Source organism: Dunckerocampus dactyliophorus, chromosome 19, assembly GCF_027744805.1.
Source record: "Dunckerocampus dactyliophorus isolate RoL2022-P2 chromosome 19, RoL_Ddac_1.1, whole genome shotgun sequence".
Classification (NCBI taxonomy): Eukaryota; Metazoa; Chordata; class Actinopteri; order Syngnathiformes; family Syngnathidae; genus Dunckerocampus; species Dunckerocampus dactyliophorus.
This window is the reverse complement of record NC_072837.1, coordinates 19554837-19582765: the sequence shown is the minus strand read 5'-3', so window position 1 is coordinate 19582765 and position 27929 is coordinate 19554837. Positions and strand designations below refer to the sequence as shown.

Below are 27929 nucleotides of genomic sequence, written 5' to 3'. Positions count from 1 at the left end.
TTTGTGTGCTTTCTTAATCACATGATCCCTCCTCAAAGCACAATGAAGGCGTGCAAACTGCTGCAAAGAAACGACATGACCTCCTTCTACTCTGTTGCTATAACTACTGACACTCGCATCGTCCTATTGGAGCATCAGCCTTGTTTCAGTGGCGGCCTCCTAGCATCACTCTGCTTCCTTTTCATTTCGTTTGCTATTCCATGAAGCCGCTCAGGGCGCTAGACACGGAGCAAATGGCACAAACGGCTCCTTGCTTTAACGACATGCGCGGATGATTAAAAGTTGCTATTGTTCCTGCTGATAAAGCTGCCAGACGTGCTTTAGGGGGAAGGGACGGGCGCAGACGCCGCAATTGGCTTTCTCCACCCGCCCATTCCAAACAGGTATCGCTTTAATGGCGATTAAACTGGAATTAGTCTCCGACTGGTAGCACTTTACAAGTCCATGCGCACCTCGCGTGCAAGAAGCAAACGCAACATGCAGGAGGACGCTTGGCAACGGCGCGTGCTGGCAGTAATGTTTCAAAATGTTTTGAAAAATCGAAGAAAATAGCACCACGGCTTCAGCCTGAAGGGCCAGGCGGTCGGGGCAGCAGAGGCAGATGCAACGCTCCGAGGCCCGAAGGCAGCGCTGGATGTTCAGGCTTCACTGGGCCTCCTCACACACACCCACACACACACACACACACACACACACACACACACACACACACAGCCTTTTCAAACAGACACGAGGAAGAAGTAGAACAGCCTCATTGAGCCGAGAAATGTGAAGAGGATTTAGGTTACGTGTCCCTCTGGAGAAAAAAAACTAATTCCGTGGAAGCATTTGGATGAAGTCTTTGTGTTTGCATGCTGGTGCATCCTTAAAGGTCCCCCATTATCCAAGAGTGACTTTTTAATGATGCTGTAAGAGGAAGATGTGTCCCTGTAGCCTGTTTATGAGCAACAAACATGAGAGAGATCTGTCATCTGCTTCGCTTGTTTGCTCCACTTACGGCTCGCTTTTCATGACATCATGGAGGAAAAACCTCATACCGCCGCCGACGTGCCCACAGATAGATGAGACCGCCCGTGTATACACCCACCACCAAAAAAAGCAAAAGCAAAGCAAAGCAGGCTTCGCTACACATCTTTAAATGCAGCCTGGAGGTCTGTCAACTATTTGTCAGTCAGTTACAAATGTTTGATCACTGTTTTTCTTCACACACGTCTTTCTCTTTTCTGTGCCTTCTAAAGATATAAAAACAGGTAAAAAGAGGCAGCTAATGAATGCATGTGATGGGACACACCCATTTCACCTAAAAAGGCCGCTATTAAAACACGTCCAAGAAGATCCAAGAAGGTTTAGTGGTTTTCCATCCATGCTGTGATCATGTAGTAACAGGTACATTCATGATAACATGTCATACTTGGAGTATTTTGGGAACTTCCTTCCTGGGTGCATTGATTTCACATAGCAACATAGAAAGGAACAAAAACACAGCAGCTCCAATATGTAGCCTTACCTTTGGCTAGTGTGTGGTGAAGCTAGTCGCTAGCCGGCTAGTAGCTAGCCGCTGTGGTGCGGCGAGGTGTCACTACGCCAGAAAGGTAGTTCTTGGGCGTAACAATGTTAATAACAATAATAATAACAATCATAATGTGCTTCATATGCAGCTCACTTTATGGAAAGCCTTGTTGTTCTTTCAGAAGGTTTCATTGGTGGAATAGGTGCGTCCCATTACGTGCATTCTTAGCTGCCTCTTTTTACCTGCTTTCATATCTTTAGAAAAAAGAAAGACGTGTGTGTTCCTGTCTCACATAAGGATTGTGGATGATGGACAACATTCTAAATAAAAGTGCACTTTTCCTTTAACGCAAATCCACAATGAAATAAATGTATGACGCCACAGGGGTAGAAGTCCATCCAAGTCATATTAGACGTGCGGCTAACTGGTGGCAGCGTCGCCTTGTCACCGTCTGAGAGTCTTCATCTCAGGTGGATTAGCCAAGCTTTAAGAATTCAAAGTGGCTGTTGGGTCAACAACAGTTGCTATTTTGCACGGCCCACCTGCACCCTCAATAAAACCCCACAGTCCAGCTCTGATGATGAATCCCCCCCCCCTTATTAGTCAACCATCTGATGCACCCTTTCACATCACATCATCTCTATTTCCCTTTCATCCTCGCTGGCCTCCATCGTCTTCCACCTCTTCACGGTCACCTGCGCTCTTATTCTCTGCACGTCTATCTCGCCTTCATCCTCAGCCCCCCCTCGTCCCCCATCTATCACAGTGCCAGGAGGCTCCTGTTTAAACACAGATGGGATTCAATGACAGGTAACAAACAAAGATGGCGGCGTACGCCGACGGCACGTGGGGTCAGGGCTGATGATTGAGGACGCGGCGCCGCTACCCGATGATGTAACATCTTCCTCCTCCTGGTCAAATTATTCAACGTATGACTCCACGGGTTCTTATGTAATTGGTGAGCAATGACGGCGATGCTATAGGGGGCAAAACTAGACGCTTGCTAAGCACCCAAAAACAGAAAAAGACCTGCATGAGAGGCAGAATGTGAAGTTACTGTCCATATGATTATTATTACCACTCCTGCAGGCCGCTTTGATCATTATGTAAAGCTCTGGTGCTGAGAACCCGCAAGCTAGCAAGCGTACACGCACGGCACATCAACAAATTTAGAGAAGAATTTAGTGACCAAAAAACCCCCCCAAAAAACCGTATGCATTGTGCAACACGTTGGAGCTCATTAGCGTGCGACAGAGGAGCAGGCGTGTAGATTACAAGGTTTAACGACGAGTACGATGTTATGTTGATTAAATGGCGCCATATGCCACGCTAGAATTTATGCTCCATTGGAGGGGGTGGGCGGGGGACAGGCTGCCATCAATATGCTTATTGGACAGGGTCAATGGCATTTAAATCAACAAGCTCAAGTAAAAATTGAGCGTGTGTGATATTTTTCCACCAGTGGAACACACACACGCACACACACACACACACACACACTGTCACCCTTATTTATGTCTTTCCATGGCGAAAGAAAGCCCGTGCAGACATTTCCGAGCCTCGTTCATCCATATGTTGCATAATTGAGAAAATAATGCTATGGCAAGCTGCCAAGTGTCAACAAATAGTAGCAGTGACTTGACACCATACCCCAAACAATCAGCACACGAGATGCCCATTTTTCTACCCTCTGGAAATGTTTGTTTTTTTAATGTGTGTATGTATACCTTTACTGGCTTTACGGCTTTTAACAGCAACCAAAAAGAGGGAGCATATTACCCCAATTTTAGCTTCCCTGCACTGGTTGCCTGTGCGTTTTAGGATTGATTTTAAGATTTTATTGTTTGTTTTTAAGGCTTTGAATGGGCTGGCCCCTCAGTACATCTCGGACCTCATCCAAATCAACACTCCAGCGCGCACATTGAGGTCCGAAGGTCAGCTCCAACCGGTGGTGCCTAAGACCAGACTTAAGACCAGGGGAGACCGGGCCTTTTCCGTAGTTGGCCCAAAGCTGTGGAACACTCTTCCCCCCTCATGTAAAAACGGCCCCCACAGTTGAAAGATTTAAGTCTCGTCTTAAAACTCACTTTTATTCTCTGGCTTTTAACTTGGCGTCAGTCGTGTGGTCCTCTGTGTCTTTTATTATTTTTTAGTTTTAAGTGTTTTATTTATTTTAGTTTTTAAATTTCATTTACTTATTTATTTTTTACCTACTTCTTGGACTTTTGGCTTTTATTGTTTCGATTTCTTGTTTTAAATATTTTATTGTAGTACGTTTCTTTGTTTCTATTTGATCTTTTAGTTTTTATTGTCGTAATTTTTACTTATTATTTACATTTACATTCCTTTATTTACTATTATTTATGGTTTTGCTAGTCTGTGCAGCACTTTGGAAATAGTGTTTATAAAACGTGCTACATAAATAAAGTGGATTGGATTGGATTGGATTACTGTGTGTCAACACACACCACCTGCAGAGCAGACGTGGCATCTGTAAAGCTGACGTTTCAGGTGGCGTTTCAAAGAGAAGGTGCAGGGCTTTATGGGAAAATGTGATATTATTCAACATATTTGGCAAGGAATGAATGACTAGCGTCTCATCATTGCCTTCACAGCGCCTGCACCTGTACACATGGCATCTGTAAAGCTGAAGTCTACGGTGGCTAAGTGCAGCTACGCGTACGCAGAATTCAGCATTAAGGAAAAATATATGGGATTTTTGTACAGGTTTTTAATGCATTTGCACAAATATGGCACTGCAGCCTTACCCAAAAATAGATGTTTAGTACCCTCTGCAGTTGAGTCAACAGTGCAACTATGTGAGGAAATAAAGTATGCAACCTGCTTGCACTAAAAGGACGAATCAAACAGGCGGGCATCACTGTTGGAACAGCTTGGGGTGTGTTTTGCACCAGTTATTACCTCCATTAGCGTTGGTAGCGCTGCAGCTAAGGGCGATTATGAGCTTAGCAGGGGAACCCCAGCTGAAGAGGGGCCCGGCCACCACTTTTAATTTTCGTCTCCACATTCTAATCCCAAAGAAATCCAGGGTGAACTTGAACACCAGCCATCTGTCCCTGTCCTTTATTTACCTGCTGGCCTACATTACAGCCACACATATACAGTACACACGCCGGCACAGGGGGCCTTGTGGGTAGCATGACTGCCTTACAGTATGCACACCGGGGGTTCGAATAGCCATGTGTTGCATGTTCGACTAATTGAAGGCTCTAAATCGTCCAAATGTGAGAGAGAACGGTCTGTATGTAGTCAGCTGGGATAGGCTCCAGCAGCAAGTAATATAGAATATGGATGGATAAACACACCCTGGAGGATGTGTACACAAATCCGTACATGTCTTCTTGCATCCTGCTAAAAGGGATGCAGAAATGGGGATGTGGCCATGACACAGGTGGAAGAATCAGAGCACAAATAATAGCTACAACGAAGCTACAAACATACGCATCCATAAAAATAAACAATGTGAGCAACTAATTCGATGATAACATGCAGCAGTCATGACAACAAGGCAGGCACGTTCACAAAAATGGTGCAAAAAAGATCCAGAAAGGGTGTGATGCACGCCAGCTTCAACACCAAGGACAGCGGCCGATGCACGGCGAGCCTGACAGCCATGACAACAACAACACAGCTCTGTTTTCGGCACGGATGTATCGTTACAAACGGCCGTGCAGAATTGCAGCTCGGACACAAACCTGCACATTAAGCCGACCAGCAGTTCGCTTTTCGCGGCGGCGAGCGTCCCTTGACCCCCTCCTTCCACCATCCAGCAACAGACGGAGCTCGGCCACAATTGGGCAAAATGGAATAAATACAATGTACACTCACCCGCTCGTCCGGATCGAACAGCTCACATGTCCCGTGGTTTCTGGTCCTCTCATGCAATGATGATCATTATTGGGATAATAACAGCGGGCAACGTTACGTGTGAGCCAGCGCCATGTTAGTCAGTCAGGGAGCTCTCCTGTGCGCCACATCCGGGCCGCTCGGCGGAGCGAATGAGCGGCAGAGAGGGGCGGAGAAGCGCCGGGGCGAAGTGGAGCACCTGTGCAGGGGGACGTATCTCCTCCACACCTACGGAACGAAGTTGCCCACTGATAACAGCCCGCTGTATTTCCACTAAAACAAGTTATCCCCTCTGCTTGGCCCCTTAAATGCCGTCAGTGAAGGGGCTTATGGCAGCGGCAACAACAAGCTAACGTCATTACAATTTCATTAGGGATGCTAACTAGCATTCACGTACACTGCCATTTCCAATTAGCATGTACAGGTTGTACAGGTTTGGGAGAAACAATCAAGCAGGGCTGTTTAGGTGACCTAAAGGGTTCTAAGAATACAAATTCACCGTTTTTAGAACGGCATGGGGGAAGGGGGCTGTGTGAAGGGGTGCTACAAATGACGAAAGTGTTCAACGTCATAGAAGGGATGCCACCATTACTTCTTTGACGTCGCCATCTTGTGGTGCGTTGTGGGAATGCGCGGCCCTTAACGGTGGGCTTCTTTATAACCTTATAACCGTGCCATAAATGGGAAAAAAGTGTCGTAAAATACAACTTCCTCAATTTAACGTTATAGAAAAAGGTCATTTGTATTGGACGGCCGGTCTGCTCTGCAGTTGAGTAAATATTGGTGTTACATGAGGAAAGTATGGTATACTCAATCAGCATGCAGTAAAAATGACCAAAATAAAGCCCTATATACACACTAGCTTCCTTTATGGGTTCCTGATTGAAAATCAATAGCTGCTAAATAATGTAACGTTGTTTCTGACGACTGTGTCTCCAAGCAGCTGTAAATAAATCCTCACAGGATTAGTCAATCTCAGCATTCTAAACTTCTCCGCCATTTCTTACTTTTTTTTTAGCTAATCTAATAACAACGAGAGGACAACAAGCGGGATTGTTACATCCTTCAGCGAGGGTTATTTGTTGGGTGGTTGCCATGGAGATGTATTGCAAGACATTGTCTCTTGTCAGTGAGATTCTCTTAGTTGACATTTTGCTGGGTTAGCTTGGTTGTTGTCATGGCAGCATAAACTTTATGACTCTTGGGAACAAATCAGCAAATGTAAATATATAAAATATATATCAATCTAACATATATACTATTATATGCCATATATAAATATATATCAATCTAATATATATTATTGTATGCCATATATAAAATATATATCAATCTTATATATATATTATTATATGCCATATATAAAATATATATCAATCTAATATATATATTATTATATGCCATATATAAATATATATCAATCTAATATATATATTATTGTATGCCATATATAACATATATATCAATCTAATATATATATTATTATATGCCATATATAAATATATATCAATCTAATATATATATTATTGTATGCCATATATAAAATATATATCAATCTAATATATATATTATTATATGCCATATATAATAAAACTGAATATATACATAAATATATAAAATGTAAATAAGTCATTTTAAGACATCTTTTTTTCAAATTCTGTTAAAACAAAATAAATGAATAAACACGATTGAAGCAAAAAGAATTATACATCAATTTTTTTTTTTAATATAAATAAAAACACAACACAACCTTAAAAATCAGCAGTCAAACCATGCAACACTAAAAAAGCAAACATAAATACTACACAAAGTCAATTAAATGTCAAATAAAATACAAAATGAATACAAATGGAGTTCTGGAAAAAAACCAAAAGCGGCTGAGATTGCAGACCTTTTTTTCTAAATATCTTTCCATGAGTAAGACAAATCATGTGAACTGTTGATGTGTGCGTGTCAGTGTTGTGTGACGGTGACAAAAAGAGGTGTGGCCAATCGGTGAGGCCGTGTTTGGCCTATAAAAGCTCATTTCATTGGCCGCAGGCGGACTCATTCCGCCTTAACCACAACACTGCAGCCTGCAAGCAACACCAGCGCCACAGGTAACTCCATTTATTCACCACATTTGATTTGCATTAGTTGATTTAATGCATGCATTTATTTTTTGGTTACTTTTTGCACACGTGTGGATCATAATGGTCAGCAGTACAGTAGATTTAACAGGACATTTCTGTGCATAAATGAATACATAAACTAGTACGGCAAATGACAAATCAAAGAGAAATTGATTAATAAACTTACTGCCCATTTTATTAAGTACACCCTCACAATCTACGGCAAACCAATACAAAATTGTGCCTTTGAAAGTGTAACAATATTATTATTATTGTGCTTGCAGTGGAGTACAACTCACTGCACCTTGCTCTGAGATAATATTTTGGTTATTATTAGGGGTGCATGATGTCATACTGATAAATCCCATAACATGAATTCATTCAATCCCAGCCTTTTTTCAAAAGAAAACCCCTTCAGTCGCGGCCATTTTACACCCTTTGGACTCATCTTTCAAGACACACAGAATATTGTCTTCCATGGTTATATCCAGTAAACGTGGAACCTACCAAAAGAAACATTAGACTCCCGTCTTTGTTTCTACCATTTCCCCTTCTTTAGCAATCAGCAGAAGAACATAGCTAGGTTTCAGGGAAATATCAGTTCCCAACTAAAAAGGGAGAAAAGCAGCTTTTAGTGAAAAGATACATTTCAAGCATAACTTTCACTTTGACACAAACATTTGTTGCTTTTGTGACAGCTCAGATATCTAAACAACTACACCGACATAAACAACACAAAAAGGCTTGTTTGGTTGGATTCTCCCTTGGGCATTTGTGGAGTTTGCATGTCTCCCCGTGTGTGTGTGTGTGTGGGGGGGGGTTTCTCCGGGTACTCCGGTTTCCTCCCACATTCCAAAAACATGCATGTTAGCTTCATTGGAGACTCTAAATTGTCCATAATTGTCCATGAATGTGAGCGTGAATCGTTGTCTATATGTGCCCTGCCATTGGCTGTCGACCAGTCCAGGGTGTACCCCGCCTCTCGCCCGAAGTCAGCTGGGATAGGCTCCAGCATGCCCCCGCCACCCTAATGAGGAGAAGCGGTAGGAAGCCACCTGAAACGCCAGCGGCACCACGTCTGAAAGTACAAAAGGTTTGCCAGACATCTCCATGGTGTCCCACCGGCTGCTCGGTGCGTGTGCCCGAATACAGTGCACCTTGCTGGGCCACAGCAGGTGGCTCCTCCCCCTCTATACTCTGGCTCTCCTGATAGTAGTGATGTCATCATATTTCATTAGGACTATTCAGTCAATCCTAATTTGTTCCGGTTCTTCTTACCTCCACGTGTGAACAAACTACACTTAAATCGGTTATCGGTCTCAGAAAGTTAAGGCTGTTGGTTTAAAAAAAAAGATATTGTGCATCTGTAGTTATTATTTATTTATATGAGAGCGTGAAAAGATTACAAACATCTCTCAGTGGAAATCTCTATCATTGCAAAATACAACCACAATAAAAAAAACATTGTAAAATTCATACTATTTACATGAAAATGAAGCATTATTATCCTTCTAAAGTTAGATTTTGAAAGGAATGAAGTGTCCAGAGAACGTGTGTGTGCGACTGAGAAGTTGCACAAGGATGCGCATTTTTATGAACTAATTGAATGTGCAGTCACAAGAGCGAGTAACGAGGTAATGCTGAGGTCCTGACACATCACTCATTCTTCCAGCAGCCGTGTCAGCAACATCCTCACACGCTGTGTGTTTGTCTGCATGACTCACTTTGCCATCCCTGTGCTCATCTTTCAATTACCAGCCTCAAGTTAGTTGGCGTGTGAGACATTTTCACAGAAGTCCTCTGCTGGACACTTCATGGACTTCTCTTCATAGGCGTGTAATTTCAAACTAAAAAACATCCATCAGTTGTTCATTGGTCAAAAGGAAGCTGGAGTCTACCCAGGAGTCTTCCAGGAAACTAAGGAAACCATTTTTCACAAACATCAAAGACAAATTAGTCTTTAATGCGCCAAGTTAAAGCGTAAGTTTTCGTAATTGTTAGAAGACAATTTAGAGTCTTCAACGAACCTCGCGTACGTGTTTTAGACAATTTAGCCGTACAAGTTTCCGATGCATCAAGGACAGCTCGTCAATGATGTTCACGTACGCGTCTTCACATACACTGAGGAGAATTACTTTAAATAGATTGGATCTTGCACCAAGCTCTCAGACTAGAGCTGTCCTATCTAGTCTGGCTGGTGTGTGTCCCACCTAGTCTCTGAGGATGAACTGGTGAAGCCTGCTCGGAATGAGAGGCCAAACGTCTCCTAGGACAACCCTGTGAACACATGACCAGGATGAATGAGAATATTCACAGGCATTCAGCAAAGCATGCTGGGAAGTGCGTCATTCCACAGATGCCAACTCTTCCGGGCTACACATCCCACGGATTGTGATGAGATAAAAGAGTGTAGCTTTTGCCCGGACATTGAGAGAATGACGAAGAGGTGGTCACTCAACAATCACTTTGTTGAAGCCAACAACCGCGCCTAAACAAGCACAGTCGTGCCGTGTATCCGCAGGGAAGCAGAAAGCAGACATTTCAAGCAGGAATGAACGGACAGTGAAGTTTGAAAAAAATGTATGTCCACATAAAGACACATTCACCAGCTGTCATGCACACAGTATGTTCCCATCCCGGCACTGCACGCGCGGGGAACCGAGACAAAAGCTGTGTAGGCTGCTTACTTATCTAGTCGTCATTGCTTATGAGAGATTTTCTCAAAATGTGACCATACTAACTACTATTTTTTCCACCCGGATTATTGGTGCATGTCCTGGAGCATCTGTGCATGCGTTGATGATGCACATGAGTGTCCTTCATTCACCAGTTATCTTGCTAAAAACCTTTTTAATACTTTCAATATGCAGAAATATACAAGTGTTGAACATTTCAGGATAAATAAGAAAGATACAAAGTTGGGGGGTGGGGTGGAGGTAATGTCCAGCGGGCTTTGAGTTTTGGCCCCCTGTGCAATTGAGTTTGACTCCCCTGATTTAGAGTCTTCCACAACCCTAGCGTGTGTGTTTAGCCGTTTGGCAAGTTTTCCAATACATCAAGGTCAATTACGTCTTCAGGTCACCTAATCTCAGAAGATGATTTCAACTCTTCAAACTGCTATGTTTATTACTATTACATTACAATACATTACTATTACTACATATTTATTATTCCGCCAAGGGCAGTGTTTTTGCCGGCTTTCATCTGTTTCTTTGCCTGTTTTGTGTTCAAAATAACTTGGAAAGTTGTGAATGGACTTGGATGAAATTTTGAGGAATTGACCGAAATGGGACATGGAAGCACTGGCACATTTTGGGGGTGATACAGATCACCGTCTGGATCCAGGATTTTTTTAAAGGATTCTTGAACATTGTGAGATAGGACCATTTTCGGCATTTGTGCATATAACGCCACATAAAATGGAGAGCACTTGGGAAAAAAATACAGAATGAGTTCCAACAGCTTCTACAAAATATCAAAGGCTGATCCAAAATATGTAGGATTATTATTTTGGTATGAATCACACTTTCCTTGCACTTTTTAGGGCCTTGTCATGCATAAAAAGTCACCAACACGTCAGGTCCGGTGGAAAACCCGATATTTCACGGACCCACAAACACAAAACCCGCAGAACTCACTCAGGAGCTTGCCACCAGTTTCACAGAACATCACCAAATTTGGTGGAGACGTCAATCGTGACGGGACGCACAAAAAAGTCTCAAGAACCGATGTTCTAAAACAAACAGGAAGTCAGCTATTTTGGTTTCCTGCTGCAATTTTGGGCAAAAACTAGGGGTTGTATTGGAAAGAGCTAGACTTGGCCAAGAGAGCCCAATGAAAATCACAGACACTAGACAGGCAGGCAATGTTGTACTGAGAAGGACCTCAGGCTGTCCCATAAGATGTGGGCGGGGCATGGCAACAACCTTGGACAACCAATCAGACAAGTCACTACTAAAGTCACACCTTCATCATCATTGGTACGTCAAATGAAGAGGACACCTTGAAGCGATACATAATCTCACTTCCTGAATTCATCTCAGCGCCACCCGGTGGCAACAGGAGATGGAAAGCTCACGCCCTCCACCTTACGTCAACCCTGAGGTGTGTGGGGGTGCGAGAGCCCGCCCAACGCAGCTGGCAGCTTTCGTTGTTCTTGCATTGATTGGAGTCTAATAATGTGGAGAATTTTCAGGCAAATTGTGTGTGTTGTGATGAAGCAATGACGGAGCGGTGTTGTGTTGCCAGGCATCATGGACGTAAGTACCCCCCCACAATATCAGATGGCAGCTCAGGTGAGAACATTTGCTCTTTTTTTCTGGTCTAAATGAGAATGTTGAAATGTTTGCTTGTGTGGATGTTGAACCTGCAAGTTGGTGTCCTCCATCCTTTCAACCCTCTCTCTCCCTCAAACCTCCATCCTGGCCCCCGAACCCCCGCCCTCCCCGTCATCACCATCTCCTCCTCCTGCCACTCTTCAGCATGCTGACGTTCTGTGTGGCAGCTGCCCGCCTGGTTCTGCCCCACAGACTAGCACCCTCTGGCCCGGTCAGGTGTCTGGGGCCACGTTCCCTTCATGGCCCGGACAAGCCGCCCAGTCTGCCCCGCCTGCCCAGCCTGCCTTGCCTCCCCAGCCGGCTGCATGCTGGACCGGCCAGCCTAACACTCCCTGCTGGCTTGGAACTCAACCGCTGCCGGTCTCTGGGGTCACCCCTGTTCCGGTCCTGCCTCAGGCCGTAACACCCTCCCCTGCCCCAACCACAAACATGGTCCCGGCTCCAGCTCCCACCATGGCTCCAGCTCCGAGTCAGAACTGCCAGCCTTGTTGGCCGGGAACCCAGTACCAGCCGGCTCAGCCGCCGGCTCCGGTTCAACCCCAGGTACCCTATCAGGTTCCAGCCATATCTCCTGTCCCTGTGCCACCAGCACCCGCCCCTGCTTCTGTTCCTGCAATTGCTCCCGTCCCTGCTCCTCTTCCTGTTCCAAACCACCATCCAAACATGCCTGGCTGGCCCGCCCACCCCGGTTGGCCGTACAACCCAGGACAGTCAGGATGGCCGGGACAGAACCCGTCCCTGGTGCCCCAACACTGGCTCCCGCCCACATCAGGACCGCTAGTGAGTACAGCCCACAAACAGGACCTGAGTTTGTATCGATGTTAACATTTATCCATGTTTTAGAGCGTACCGTACAACCTGAACCTGTCCAGAGGCGTGTATGACAAGATGATGATGACCATCCTGGGCCACGTTAAACCCAACGCTAAGATGTAAGCAATCCCGCCCGCTCCTGATGGACGCCGTCTGAGAACAACGTTGTTCTTGTTCTTGCAGGTTCACCATCAACTTCCTGAGAGGAAACGACATCGCCCTCCACATCAACCCCCGCTTCAGCGAGGGCGGCAAACAGGTGCTGGTGCGCAACCACAAAGTGGGCGAGCGCTGGGGGGCCGAAGAGCGAGACCTGAAGGGACCCTTCCCTTTCGCCCTGGGGAGCCCCTTTGAGGTGAGCGGAGCGGGGCCAGACAGGAAGCGTTGAAATAAACAAGATACGCCCGCGGGAGTTTTTGTTGATGCTTCTTTCACGTGGCGTCGCCACTGACTGACTGCACGGTTTTAATGTCAGGATAACGTTTGGCTGAAAAGGTGGAAAGGGTTGGAAAGACGTTTGGGACAGCTGGTCCTAGATCAGGGAAGTGCTGTGCTGCAGGGAGACTCCTGGAGGTCAGTCGCGGTCTGGTGTTGTTGCTCTATCGCAGTGTTTCCCAAATTGCAACTCTTACGGAAGTTAAGCTAGCAAGCTAACCAGTTAGCCTAGAATGTATTTCTTCTACACTTAAGAAGCCAAAAACGTACCACTTCCACACAGGATGGGAGGATAACTTTTTTTTCACTCTATCATGTTGATACTGAAATATCCATACGTCCCATACCAGCTCATCATAAAATCTGTCAAATTGATTCTCAAATCAAAATATCGATACTTTCGATAGTCTTTCATTTGAAGTAGTGTAAACGGAGCCATGTGTAGATTCTGAATAACGTTTTCATTCTAATCACTTATTTGAACTGATTTATTATTTTGCTCTTTTCTTTATTTATTCTTTAAAATACCATTTTCACATATTTGATACGATTTTTGTCCTCAGTTTTTTCTGTTGTTGTGTATCAGCTTGGCTATATTGTAAATCACCCTGCTAGCTCAATTCCCTTCACGGGTTAAAAGAAATAAATACATTCCGGAGTCTAAGTCGCACCAGCCAGAAATGCACAATGAAGAGGAAAAAAACATACAGAAGTCGCAGTGGGATATAAGTCGCAGTCAAGACCAGGAACAGACATTTTATCTTGAAAGGCAAGTTAAAGTAATAACAGTAAAATGGAGAACAGGCTAAACAGGCGTCTGTTAACGGAACGTAAATAGGTGGTATGCTAACGTAACGTCAGATTACTATAGCCTAAACCACATAATTGGTTTACTTGCGGCTTGTAATCTTTTTGGGGGCATTTGTGTTCCGTCTTTAGAAGTTGATGTTTACATTGTACATTTTAGTAGTACAGGAGTGGTGGGAGTAGCAGATACTGGCACACAAGCCTAGAGTGCCCTCTCATGGCTGTCAGTGTGAAAACAAACATACAGTATAGAGGTCGCTCCGGAGTATAAATGGCAGGACCAGCCAAACCATGAAAAAAGGCGCAAATTATAGTCTGGAAAATACAATCATGAAATTAATTAGTATATTATTCATTTATTTAAATGAATAACTTATTAAGTTAATAAATGAATGGTATTGTATTCTTTATGCTATGATATGAAAACACATTTACCAGAAACATTAGGTAAATTTGCACAAAGTATCAGTAGATGGTATCGTTGATACCGGCCTGAATTTGACTCCATATTGGGTCGGAAAGGAAATCAGCAGTATCGCACATCACTACATGCCATGGCTGGCCTCATGACTTCATGCAGTGTTAAGCTAATGTCATGTAAGCTAATGTCTCATCAATGTTTTGTGTCATTACTGCCACCTAGTGACCACAATACTACATATTACTTGTATTTCCATGTGTTTTGACTAATAATAGACCATATATAGTCAATCATTTATTTATTCATTCATTCATTCATTTATGGAAAAAAATGCAATATAGCGAGGGACGACGGTAGAGCGTTACTCAGCTAAGAAAGGACAGGGAGAGACGGCAGGGACAGTCAGCCAGACACACAGTAAGTTATGATACAAACATACAGTAGGAGATACCATAGAAGGAACTTTTCCAATAAAGTAAACCATAACCATAATAAGCTTACCCCCTGCTGGATGTGGGGGGACACTGCAATGCAACATAAAATGCTACAAGGTTTTGTGTGCGTGTTCGTGTTGCAGATGAAGATCCTGTGCACGCAGGAGGCGTTCCGCGTGGCGGTCAACAACATTCCGCTGTTTGAGTTCAGACACCGCGTCAGAGAGCTCAACCAGATCAACCGCATCAACATCCTGCACGACGTCGTCCTCACCTTCGTCCACGTGGAGACGCTCCCGTAGGAGAGGCGTGCAAATGTTGGATATAAAAGTACTAGATTGTCAGTTCGTCTTTATGGCATGATATTGGGATTGAACAATAATAACAACAATAACAATAATAATAATGTGAGCTGAGCTCCTTCACAACTAAACGGCAAAGTACTAATAAGCATTTATGAAAAGAAACGCAGCTTTCTTTGGACTGTGTGCTTTCTACCACAAATCTATGTACTCGCTATGTACTCGCTACTATATTTTGTACCATTCATTAACAATTAAACTGCCTCAAACTCAATGACGGATGCTCTTTGAATTATTTTTTTATGCACTTGTATTATTATTACTGTTATTATTATGATTATTATCATTATTACTGTCTACACATGTTAAATAAATGAAAATATAGAAATGAAAAGCAATAAAAAAAGAATAACATAAAAGTATGTTTTTAAAAATCAAAAATCTATGAAATTATAATAATAATAATAATAATATAATAATAATAATAATAATAATAATATATAATAATTATTATAATATATATCTTCTCCCAGCAATTAAAAAAAGAATAACAAAAGCATTTGATACACTTTTAAAAATGAAAAATATTTTTAAACATTTAAAATATTTTTTCTAATATTTTTGAATTTTCTTAACATTTTTTTAAAGATAAAAAAATCAAATACTAACAAAACAAAAATCAAAACACAGAATAACCTCAATATGGCTTTTTTATTTTAAAAAAACACTTTTTCTACTATTGTTTTTTAAAGAAATAAAATATAATATAAAAATATTCTTTAAAAAAATTCCAAAATACTGTAAATATCTCCACCCAGCAATAAAAAAAAACAGAATAACTAAAGCATTTCATACCTTTTTTTTTAAATAAGCTTTTTTTTTACACATTTAAAGATTTATAAATATTTTTTTTCAAAGATAACAGTTTTTAAAGAGAGAAAAATGAAATACAAAAAAAAAATAAAAATCAAAAAATAGAATAACATCAATATATGTTTTTTTTAGATTTAAAAAATCATTTAAAAAATATTTTTTCGACATTTTTTAAAAAGATTTTTTTAAACTGATTTAATGAAAATTAAAAAATACTGTAAATATCTCCTCCCAGCAATAAAAAAAAGAACAGTGAAAGCATTTGATAATTTTTTTTATAAAAATTATTTTTAAATATTTAAAGATAAAAAATATTTATTTTCTAAGATTTTTTTTTAATGTAAACTTTTTAAAAGATAAATCAAATGCTAAAGAAATACAAAAACAGAACAACAACGATATATGTTTATTTTTAAATTTAGAAATTAATTTTAAAACACTTTTCTAAGATTACATTTTTTTAAAGATAAAAAAATATTTAAATAAATTCAAAAATATTATTATAACATTGAATATGTTTTGTTTTTTTTAATGACAAATATCTGTAAACCTTTTTCTAAAGTGCCCTGTGATTGGCTGGTGACCAGTCCATCGTGTACCCCAAGACAGCTGGGATAGGCTCCAGCACAGCCGTGGCCCTAGTGAGGTCAGGGAAGGATGGACATTTTCTGAAGATGAAAAGTGTTGCTTAAATGCTAAATGAAAAGAAAGATGCTTGGCTTTGTTTTGTTTATTTGGAGTCGATAGTGTGGTCAAGTACGCACACGACGTTCTTACAGGATGAAAGCTTACTGGCTCACAAAGAAGAAAACGATTGAGACGCGTGCATTTCCAACCTGATCACTCCTTCACCTCAACTTGTCTTTCATGAAAGGTGAGACTTGTCTTTTATGTGGGGGTGTTCATTGCGATAAGATGACAAAAGGTGCTTAGAAAATACAAATGAAACAACAAAGAGCTAAGGCAACGCATCATTATTATTTGAGCAGAATAAGGCAGACTGCTTGAAGTCTTTTAGTGCAAAATCCTCAGCGACAAATAAGAGTCGGTTACCATCTTTGCGGGGGTGTCCTCCTCGGTCACATCTTTCCATCCAGCTTCCTCTCCACGGACTTCAGCAGCAGCTCGGCATACTGCTCCAGCAGGGCCAGGGCTTCGCCTTTCACCTCTGAACCCGTCGTGGAACGAGACAGCGGGTCCAGCTCAGCCTTGACGGACGCCAGGGCTTCAGACAAAATCTTCTCCATCTCCTGGAGACCTTCACCTGCGGCCTGTGGATGGCGCTGGAGCACCTGATTGTCCGGACAGAACCACAACGCTTTGAGAATGTGTCCTAGAAGTGGAACACATGGGACGGAAGGTACACTGACCGCCGTGTACAGCGTGATGGTTCTCCTCAGACTGCTGTGAAGATCACCGACAGCCTGCTTGCACGTTTCCAAGGTGATGGACTCCCCTGCACACACGCACACACAGAAGTGTAAGAGTTATCAACCCAAGCGGAAACACAAACAGATGGGAAAGTTGAGGACAAAAGAAGAAAAATGAGATGAGCAAACGCAGAAGACGCCTAAAGGAGTTCCTACTGCTCACCGCCGTGGCACTGCCAGCAGGGGGGCGGCGCCACACACGGAGGAGACACGGGCGACACGCACGCAGACTGACACACGGGCCGGGCGGCGAGTGGTGGCCGGCGCGGAGCAAGAGAATGACGATGAAGACAAAGAGGAGGGCTAGGGAGCGACAGGTTAGGAACAAATGGGACACCTGGCTGGGAGTCAGGAGGGGGTGCACAGAGATGTTCCACCGCCAGAGGGAGCTCTTCAGGTCCAAACCCTGCATCCTGGTTACTACGGGACAAATGTGGAAAATATTTGTTTCCTTTTCCATTTGATATTTTTCTTTGCTCAGAACACATAACTCTTTTAAGAATATCGTCAAATATACTTTATACTGTAAATATCAGACAAATGTAACATTGTACAAGCACACAACCATCATAACTTTAGAACATTTCATCTCATTTAAGCTATTCATTTTTATTTATTACCATTATTTATTTATTATTCTATTCAAATTTGTGCTTCTTAATTTGACAAATTAGTAAAAAAAAAAAAATTGTAAATACTTGTTTTGTTATTATCATCATTTGAAATTTTATTTTATTTTATTTAACTATTGTGCTTTATAATAAAAGAATAATATTACACAAAAATTCAATATTAAAAAAGAGAATTGGGGCCGCACGGTGGTCTAGTGGTTAGCATGTTGGCCAACACAGTAACAGCCTGGAGATCGGGAAGACCTGGGTTGGATTCTCCCTTGGGCATTTCTGTGTGGAGTTTGCATGTTCTCCCCGTGTGTGGGGGGGTTTTCTCCGGGTACTCCGGCTTCCTCCCACATTCCAAAAACATGCAGGTGAGGTTAATTGGCGACTCTAAATTGCCCATAGGTATGAATGTGAGTGTGAATGGTTGTTTGTCTATATGTGCCCTGCCATTGGCTGGCGACCAGTCCAGGGTGTACCCCGCCTGTCGCCCGAAGTCAGCTGGGATAGGCTCCAGCATGCCCCCACGACCCTAATGAGGAAGAAGCGGTATAGAAAATGGATGGATGGAAAAAGAGAACTGCATCTGAATTGTCAAAATTTAAAAATATGGGAAAATATGTTCCCATCACATAAATAATATTACAAAAAATGAAACTGGATTGGATTTCCAGAATTTAATGGGAAAATATGTTATTAATGTAATGAAATAATCAATAAATACATTAATGAATTAATAATAATACATATATTATATATATATATATATATATATACAGCCTGAATTCCTCAAGGCTTTGGATGTTGAGGGACTGTCTTGGCTGACACGTCTCTTCAACATTGCGTGGAAGTCAGGAACAGTACCTCTGGATTGGCAGACTGGGGTGGTGGTCCCCCTTTTCAAGAAGGGTGACCGGAGGGTGTGTTCCAACTATAGGGGGGTCACACTCCTCAGCCTCCCTGGGAAAGTCTATTCCAGGGTGCTGGAGAGAAGGGTACGACGGTTAATCGAACCTCGGCTACAGGAGGTGCAATGTGGTTTTCGTCCTGGTCGCGGAACACTGGACCAGCTCTACACCCTTGCAAGGGTCCTGGAGGGTACTTGGGAGTTTGCCCAACCGGTCTACATGTGCTTTGTGGACCTGGAAAAGGCATTCGACCGTGTCCCTCGCGGTGTCCTGTGGGGGGTGCTCCGGGAGTATCGGATTGGTGGCACCCTACTACGTGCCATTCGGTCCTTGTACAACCGGAGCAGGAGCCTGGTTCGCATTGCCAGTAGTAAGTCAAGCCTGTTTCCGGTGAACGTTGGCCTCCGCCAAGGCTGCCCTTTGTCACCGATTCTGTTCATAATTTTCATGGACAGAATTTCTAGGCGCAGCCAAGGTGTCGAGGGAGTCCAGTTCGGGGGCACTAGGATCTCATCTCTGCTATTTGCAGACGATGTGGTCCTGATGGCCTCATCGAGCTGTGACCTGCAGCGTTTACTGGGACGGTTTGCATCTGAGTGTGAAGCTTCTGGGATGAGACTCAGCACCTCCAAATCCGAGGCCATGGTTCTCAGTCGGAAAAGGGTGGATTGCTCCCTCCGGGTTGGGAATGAGGTCCTGCCCCAGGTGGAGGAGTTCAAGTATCTCGGGGTCTTGTTCACAAGTGAGGGAAGGTTGGAGCGTGAGGTCAATAGGCGGATCGGCGCAGCGTCTGCAGTAATGCGGTCGCTGTACCGGACCGTCGTGGTGAAGAGAGAGCTGAGCCGGAAGGCAAAGCTCTCAATTTACCGATCGATCTATGTTCCCACCCTCACCTATGGTCATGAGCTTTGGGTCATGACCGAAAGAACGAGATCGCGGATACAAGCGGCTGAAATGAGTTTTCTTCGTAGGGTAGCGGGACTCACCCTAAGAGACAGGGTGAGGAGCTCGATTATCCGAGAGGAGCTCAGAGTAGAGCCGCTGCTCCTTCACATGGAGAGGAGCCAGCTGAGGTGGCTCGGGCATCTAGTCCGGATGCCTCCCGGACGCCTCCCTGGTGAGGTGTTTCGGGCATGCCCAGCCGGGAGAAGGCCCCGGGGAAGACCTAGGACACGCTGGAGGGATTATGTCTCACAGCTGGCCTGGGAACGCCTCGGTGTCCTCCCGGTGGAGCTGGAGGAGGTGGTCGGGGACCGGGAAGTCTGGGCTTCCCTACTGAGACTGCTGCCCCCGCGACCCGGACCCGGATAAGCGGAGGAAAATGGAATGGAATAATAATACATGGAATCAAATAATAAATACTATTACAACAAATAAAACACTGCATCTGGATTTCCAGAATTTAAGTGGAAAAATATGATCCCATCATGAAAATAAAAATCCAGACCAACAAAAATGAAAAGAATAAATGTGAATAGAGGAAAGATCAAATAAATCCCCTAAATGAGATCAAGCCAAACGACGTACCTCCGTGACACAAACACGGTCTTCTTGTCATCTGGAGCCGCTGCTTGAAAGGACAAAAGGAAACAAAGCTATACTTTTATTCTGGACTTGTATAAAGTTGAGTGATGTCGTCTAACCCTTTGTGCGTCCTGGAGAGGAAGTGACATCACACGCTGGTTCCACGGCCAGACAGGAAGTCTTTGTGCCGGCCTTCAAGTCCGAGCAGAGGCTGCGTCGCGGGCCGAGCGGCTGCTTGGGCTGAGGGATACGAGTTGGCAGAACTGTGGCGGTGGGCTGAAGACAGGCCAGCGCGGGCGACTCCGCCTCCAGATCCCCCGACAATGACCTTCTGGAGGAAAGGGAGAAGCTGAGGGGGAGGGCGGCGTGGAGGCCTTCGCCCAGTGAGGAGGAGCGGCTGCTCTTGGCCAGGGAGCTGGCTGTGGGATTCATGTAGGAGTGGGGGGAGCGGGGAGACTGCGGCGACCCCGGGGAGGGCGAGGACAAGTAGGAGGGCTTGGGAGCGTCACGGTCCAGAAGAAGATGCTGGGGCCTCTTGCACACCTCTATCCGGTCGCTGGAGGGCAGTGGAGAGCGTGGAGCTACAGAGTGAAGAAGAAAATGAGGAAATTCATGACTATTTTTTTCTACATTTTTTCTTTTTCCTTTACTTTTTTTTTATGTGACCCGCTCAATCCAAATATTATTCACTGACTCTGAAATGTTAGGCTTTGTTTGTCCTGCCAGAAGATGAAGGGCAACACCACAAACAACCACTAGGGGGCTGTGTGGGGCTTGCTATGGCATGCTGTGATGTGCGTATGCAACGTACAGGTTAAGGTCAGGTTCTGGACGGACTGAGACTTCTGCAGACTCATGGCTCCGTCCAGCAGCAGTGGAGGTGTGGACGGTGGTGTGGAGAGCCTCCAAAGGTGGGACGCAGATGTGGTCTTCTTCTGCGGTCTCGGGATGGGAGCAGAGACGGCGGTAGCCCCCCTGCTGAGACTAACCTTTTTATCAAACCACTTGAACATTTTTCACATCATCGTCTCTTCCTTCTTACTTTGGACCGTGGGTGGTGCTGGGGGACACGGGGGTCTTGTCCTCCAGGTTTCTGCTCACCCCTTCTTCCATCAAGGGTCTTACTTTTGACACAGGGGGCTTGGAGGAGGGGCTGCTGGGTGCCTTTCCCTGCACTTTAGCCAACAGGGGGTCTCCGCTGCACATGGAAAAGTCAGTCAGCAGTGTGGCTTTAAAGGGTCACCAACATGATTCATCAACTTTGCTTAAACACTGTATGTTGTACATTGTTTGTCATTATGTTCTACCATGTTCGTGTTCTGAAAGCCAACCATACATTTGGAACAATTCCATTTATAGTACGTAGCGGGAGCCATTCCGGAGGCGACGTCTGCGACGGCATACACTTTATGTCTATGGCCGCAGCGTAAACAAAAGCTTCTAGAGGCAGCTCGTCGACTTCGTTCGGTCTATTTTTAATCAAAATCGCAGTCATGCTAAAATGTTGTGTTGCCGCTGGATGTTCAGTGTACGAGTGATACTGTACGTTTCTTTTCTTTTCCAAAAGACCAAGCTTTAAGACTACAATGGATGAAGCCAGTACAGAGAACGAGAGACAAATGGACCCCCGCCTCGCCTTCTGTTCTTTGCAATAATCATTTCACTGAAGACTGCAATGAAGGAACACATTTACAAGAAGCATTTGGCTTGAAAGTACGCATTTTGGATGCTAGGATGCTATTCCTGATGCTATGCTACACAGGGGGCAGCGCCAAAGTTGCCACAGAACACAGTAAGTCACATCTTATTTACATATGGTATTCTAAACACTATGTTGCCATGGCGACCAGCATTCCAAGCATGATACATGCTCTAAAACATACATTCACAGCCATATGCTGACGGCGAGGAAATACACAATAAAAAAAGGCTCTAAAGACATCTTTACGCTCATTAAGAAGCCCATTTAAAACAATACTTGAAGGATAAGCAACTCCACGGTCATCCACACTTAGCATTCTGTGTTTACAAGGCACCTCCACATCTCAGCGTCTGACACGCCCGTTTCATAGTCGGCTTCTGAACGATACGGCTTGAATAAATACTGCTTAATTCCCTGTTCTGAAAGTTCAAATCTTGGCTATAGTCGCTGTGAACATCCTTTGATACGGCGCCATGTCTGCCTACGTGTGAACGTGCCTTGGCCGACGTCACCTTCAAGGACGGCCGTTAGTTATGGCTCCTGCCACGCACTGCAAATGTCATTTTTAAGAATTTACCGTTGGCTTTCAATAAACGTAGACCATAATTACAAACAATATAGATCATACTTAAGCAAAGTAACACTCCATTAAGTTACAATAAAACATACATGCTTTAAAATAATATAGTTTTATTGACACAATATTTGGCTCTTTTTAAATTAAAAAAAATAATAAAAATATTAAAGTGGCCCTTGATTTTTCAGCCCCCAAAGTTGGGACACCCCTGCACCGCACTATTAAGTCAAAAGTTTGGAGGCACTTTCTGATGCTATTAAGTAGCAAAGTGTCTCCTACCTTTCGGTTGGTACAGATGACGGTCCTATGATTTCCATGTTAACAGAATCACAGAATTGTCTAATAACAACGGAATTTACTGTGACTGGCAGGCGACCGGTCCAGGCTGTACCCCGCCTCTCAGCTGGGATAGGCTCCAGCATACCCCCGCAACGCTAGTGAGGACAAGCAGCATAGAAGAAGGATGGATGGAAAACGAAATTTACTGTTGAACGCTGAATCATGCAGAGAGTGACATAATGTGAATGAAATAATGTCACTGTGAGAAGGAACATTTGTGTGGGGAAGAATTTCCCCGGTGGACCGCTCAATCGTGGAGGAATCTCGCCCCCTCCCGAATTAAACGTGTCGAACCGGTGGCCTAAAACACCGGTGAAAGTTTGCAAAAAAAGCTGAAAACTCCTCGTTATGGAAGCTAGCGGGGTTAGCTTAGTTTAGCAGCGCATGCTAGTGCGGCCGTATGAGTGCGCTTACACTGTGCTTGTGTTGTGTTTTACCGCCAGCGAGCGTTTTACGACACCCGCAAATGTAAGGGAAAAAAGCACAAAATCTATGCTGGTAAAATAAGTGGAAAAGGTAAAAAAAACGGAATTTGGGAAGAAAAAGGGATTTCGTTGTGCCCTAGTAGAGGTGAAGTAGTGACCTGCTATGGTGTCCTCTGGCCAGGAAGCGTGAAGACATGCTGAGCCTCGGGACTCTGATGGGCTCAGCTGCCGAACACACACACAAAAAGTACCACAGTTCAGTATTTTTGTCTGTTCAAGTCAAAATGTTCCTTCAAGGTTCTCCAACCTATGCTGCAGCCATCTGCCAGCGTCTCAAAGTTCTGCTTGAGGAAATCTTCTCGGCTGTCGAGCTCGGAGGTCACCGTCTTAAGAGCTTCATCCACGCCGGTGGTCTCAGCCTTCTCTGCCTCCTCGTCTTCATCCGTGCCGTCCTCCATCTCCTCGTCGTCATCCGAGCTGTCCAGGCTGAGGGACGCTGCATCGGCAGAGTCTGACAAGAAAAGGGAGCACAAGTGAGGTGCAAAATCTTCTCCAGAACCTTCAACTTGCTAAAATGTAGGCAAGATGATGAGATGAAGCAGTGACTAGTAAAAGTCTGCTTAAAAGTTCACCATCCAGGACTCCATCAGGACTGGTCCCTCTGCTGTCGTAGCCCAGCGAGCAGGCGCTGTCCGGGCTGTAGCTGTCCTGGCTCTTGCTGAGGACTTTCTTGCACGGTGGATCCCTCACCATGCTGTACAGAAGAAAATGATGAGAGGCAGATCATGCCCAAGTACCCACCTTCTCTCTGCATGAGGCCTACATGTCTTGTGGACCCGTCTCCCCCTCGTCTCTGTTCTCGTCTGTGCCGTCCATTTTCGTCCAATCGCGGCATCGCCCGGGCCGACGCTTGGCCCGCTCCTCAAGGTGCTGCTGTAGAAAGACGACAGTGAGCCACCGGAGAAGAGAACTCAGGCATTGGACATTCTTGGAGGTTCAAGCTCACCGTGGGCTCCCGGAGGCTGGACGTGCTGTGTCGGTCTCCATTGCGAGCGTGGGAGTCCGCGGGTTTACTGGGGGCAAAGGTTTCCAGCTGCCTCAGGTCCAGCATGGACTTCACCATCAATTCCAGGGAGCCCATACGACGGGACCAGCGCCTGCGAGGACGACGACTGGTGCTGGGTGTGGTCACCACGGGCTGTAATCACGTGCAAAATATGATATGAGCATGAGTAGTACTAGTACTAGTACTAGTACTAGTACTAGTATGTACTGTATGTGTGCTGTTTTACTTATTTTACTGTAATTAATTTCATTAAAAAAACTTTTATTTATTTAGTTATTTCATATACATTTAGTCACTTAACTCTTAGTATTTTTTACTTTGGTAGGTTTGTCCCCCCAAAAAATATTATTATATTCATATTATATACAAAAAAATGTATAATTATATAAAACATTTATTAAAAGAATTATATTCCTTTAATAAATAAAATATACATATTCATTATATATATAGTATATATGTTTTATTAAGTATAAGATTGACTTAATTTAATAAACTAATATATATATTACATACATAAGTCTTTATTAATTTACTTATTATTTATTATATATTAGTTTTATTAATTAAATCCATTTTTAATAGAATGCTTTAAATATATAATTTTATATAATGTTTTATATATATATATATATATATATATATATATATATATATATATATAATGCTAATTATTTCTGGTGAGGGACAAACTGAAGTGGAAATAGGAAGAGTTTAGGAAGAGTTAGGAAGAGACTAAATAAGGTTCCACTGTCTAATAAAGGGATTACAATATTGAAATCGTACACATAGAAATTAAATTAATTAATTCTAATTCCATTTTTTTAAATGTTTGAATTTGAAAAAGGCCGCACGGTGGCCTCGTGGTTAGCATGTTAGCATGTTGGCCACACAGTCAGGAGATCTGGGTTGGATTCTCCCTTGGGCATTTCTGTGTGGAGTTTGCATGTTCTCCCCGTGTGTGTGTGGGTTTTCTCCGGGTACTCCGGCTTCCTCCCACATTCCCAAAAACATGCATGTTAGCTTCATTGGAGACTCTAAATTGTCCATAGGTATGAATGCGAGTGTGAATGCTTGTTTGTCTATATGTGCCCTGCCATTGGCTGGCCACCAGTTCAGGGTGTACGCCGCCTCTAGGCTGAAGTCAGCTGGGATAGGCTCCAGCATACCCACGACCCTGTGAGGATAAGCGGCATAGAAAACGGATGGACGAATTTGAAAAAGAATTCAAGTGATTTTCCACATGTTCCCTGGTGGAAAAGGATATTTGATGCTTTTATGTTGGCACATTAAGTTGGTCAAATGTTCTTTTCCAATATCAAATGGAAGCGTGTGGAAGTCGTGTAGATCAGATGTTAGGTATGTGTACTGATATTATAGTTGTATTCAAATGCATGACTGCACTTCCTCACATGAAACTAATGGCGGCGTGCTCTACCATTTGAAAGAGAAGAGAAATGGTGGCCATATTGTATAAAGTCTATATATACAGTATATAGAGTATAACAAGAGAAGTATGAAGTCATATATTGTAGTTCATTATGAAAGGATAGTTCACCTTAAGCACTTACGGTAGCATCACTTACTTTTGTCAACCCCCAGTCAGGTCCTTCATCGGAGCCCCCTGTTGATGATAAGACAATGAGAGGAAATAAAATGGGCTTTTCATGGCTATTGAGGGTCAGTGCTCTGCTTAAACCTGTGTCCTCTTCGCCATGGCTGCTGTCAGAGGACGTGTTCATGGCTGAGTTCTCTTCCTGGCGGTTGGAGTCTTCGTTGTGACCGCCGTCTTCGTCCGAGGAGAGGCCGACCAGAGCGGGAGCGCTGTACGCCTCTCGCCTGCCCAGAAAAACAGAACAAATCAGCGTGAAACACAGACGGTGTACAGTTAGTACACGTGCTTCACCTGAGGGTGGCGCTCTTGTGGGTGTTTGCGCCCTGCCGGAGCTGAAAGAGCCTCTCTCTCATGCTGATGGTCATCTCTGAGGCCAGACGCCACACCAGGATGCAGCTTGAGGATGAAAGCACACACCAGCGTTAAAAATTCAGCGGCTCATTTCAGCTGCAGCACCATGTGCAAACTCATCTCCACACTTGTTTGCCGCGGCCACACAGGTCGAAAATGATTGCCATTTATCATGGAGCGTGTGTACTCATCACATGACCATATTTGGGCTTTGTAATGTGACAGCAGCGCCAGCTATTGACACTGATCAAGAATGGTGCCTTTGTAAGTTGAACAATACATGAGTGTACAACGTGTGCGCTGGCCTCACCTGTCCCCCGACACGCTGATCAAATGCTTGCAGTCGTTGGTGAACCTCATCCCAGTGACGATCTCTGAAAGCCCAACAAGCTAGCTTTGTTAGCCATAATGTGTATTTCATAGCAGTTTTTATGTTTGCATATAATATTTACCAGACTTGACAAAATTTGTAATTGTTTTTATGAGGGTGCACGATAATTATCGGGCCGATAGGAGGGAATCATGATGTCAAACCGTCACGATAATAGATAAATCCACCAGAATGGATGTCAAGAGTGTTCACTTCGCATGTGTCTGTGCACATTGGTTCTATAGTGTAAGGAGTATAACGAACCCTCCTGTCCTCCTTGTGGAGGCGGGGCTGCTAGTGAGTGGATACAGACTGCTAGCCGTTAGCCTCGTGAGAAAGCGCACGCTAACATGAAAGAAGGCACAGGAGTGGTGGTTTCTAAGGCGAACACAACACCCTAGTGTGGGAATATTTTGGTTTTAAACAGAATGAACAAAGTGAGCGCATGAACACAGACAAACCGATTGTTGGAAAGTAGTGACGAGGTAGAAGGGGAACACGACCAACTAGCGCTGAGAGCCAAAGCGGCGAAAACAATCCTCGTAGTCCCGTGGAACATTATGTGGGAAGCGCACCACCTGGGGAGAAGGTGGCAGCCAGGATTTGAGCTTCACAAGTCTGTCACCCCATGTCCCCCTGCGTGTACGTTTTCCTGGGAAGCAACGGCTCCTCCCGCAGCAGGAACTCTGGCACGTCGGCCAGGTAAGAGGGACGCGGTTTGTTTGGCCCCCGTACTCTTGTTTCGCACAGGCGGCCACAATGTCCTGGATTTTAAGTCATTCTTGACGATCATACACCAGCAGAGAGTCGATGGTCCTCATGACAAATGATAAAACCAAGATAAAACCCACCACAGTGAGCTGACGGAGGTGGCGAGCCAGACACACCGGCTTATATTATGTCATAAAATTCATGAAAAAAATGGTTTAAAAAAATGCCGATAAATACGATTATCAACAATAACTTGTAGGACCAATAAATAATACCAATACCAATAAATCTGATCATGTAAAAAACACTTCAATGAGGTGAAATTCCCCTTACTGGGTGGGTGAGCAAATCAAGCGCTCCTTCTTTCATGGCGCACAGCCATCT

General features: G+C 43.9%; 3 protein-coding genes across 15 annotated transcripts in view; 1 reads left to right on the top strand and 2 right to left on the bottom strand.

Moving 5' to 3' along the window:
* The window catches only part of pak5 (p21 protein (Cdc42/Rac)-activated kinase 5), a 90221-nt gene extending 84381 nt beyond the window's left edge, over positions 1-5840 (bottom strand). For 2 of the 3 annotated variants that reach the window (XM_054761092.1, XM_054761090.1), the window contains exon 1: positions 5360-5840. The gene's annotated coding sequence lies outside the window, so the exon portion shown is untranslated. The remainder of the gene's footprint in view (positions 1-5359) is intronic. The other variant, XM_054761091.1, reaches the window with a different exon arrangement.
* A 1594-nt stretch (positions 5841-7434) lies between these two features.
* LOC129172575 (galectin-3-like) lies at positions 7435-15311 on the top strand. Its single transcript, XM_054762469.1, has 6 exons — positions 7435-7476; positions 11737-11783; positions 11970-12605; positions 12669-12757; positions 12822-12993; positions 14879-15311. Exons 2-6 carry the CDS (start codon positions 11742-11744, stop codon positions 15035-15037), a joined length of 1098 nt encoding a protein of 365 aa, XP_054618444.1. The 5' UTR covers positions 7435-7476; positions 11737-11741; the 3' UTR covers positions 15038-15311.
* Positions 15312-16153: 842 nt separating this feature from the next.
* Positions 16154-27929, bottom strand: part of LOC129172392 (mitogen-activated protein kinase-binding protein 1-like) — a 31791-nt gene continuing 20015 nt past the window's right edge. Inside the window, exons 17-32 of one of the 11 annotated variants that reach the window (XM_054762058.1) lie at positions 26775-26838; positions 26405-26509; positions 26198-26337; positions 26085-26122; positions 24439-24630; positions 24256-24365; positions 24065-24186; positions 23740-23943; positions 23591-23657; positions 21432-21587; positions 21201-21367; positions 20509-20970; positions 20393-20435; positions 17504-17760; positions 17281-17366; positions 16154-17202 (exon numbers count right to left, since the gene is read on the bottom strand). In XM_054762058.1, the coding sequence (XP_054618033.1) occupies positions 16990-17202; positions 17281-17366; positions 17504-17760; positions 20393-20435; positions 20509-20970; positions 21201-21367; positions 21432-21587; positions 23591-23657; positions 23740-23943; positions 24065-24186; positions 24256-24365; positions 24439-24630; positions 26085-26122; positions 26198-26337; positions 26405-26509; positions 26775-26838 (2426 nt within the window). In that variant the 3' untranslated portion in view covers positions 16154-16989. Of the gene's footprint in view, positions 17203-17280; positions 17367-17503; positions 17761-20392; positions 20436-20508; positions 20971-21200; positions 21374-21431; positions 21588-23590; positions 23658-23739; positions 23944-24064; positions 24187-24255; positions 24366-24438; positions 24631-26069; positions 26123-26197; positions 26338-26404; positions 26510-26774; positions 26839-27929 lie in introns of all 11 variants that reach the window. The other 10 variants (XM_054762059.1, XM_054762057.1, XM_054762066.1 and 7 more) reach the window with 10 other exon arrangements.

Excerpts from the sequence above, each read along its gene's own strand:
- LOC129172575 (XM_054762469.1), top strand. The coding sequence starts at position 11,742 with ATGGACGTAAGTACCCCCCCACAATATCAGATGGCAGCTCAG. Across the intron at positions 12,606-12,668 it reads CGCCCACATCAGGACCGCTA|AGCGTACCGTACAACCTGAA; the intron begins GTGAGTACAGCC and ends TCCATGTTTTAG. Across the intron at positions 12,758-12,821 it reads GTTAAACCCAACGCTAAGAT|GTTCACCATCAACTTCCTGA; the intron begins GTAAGCAATCCC and ends TTGTTCTTGCAG.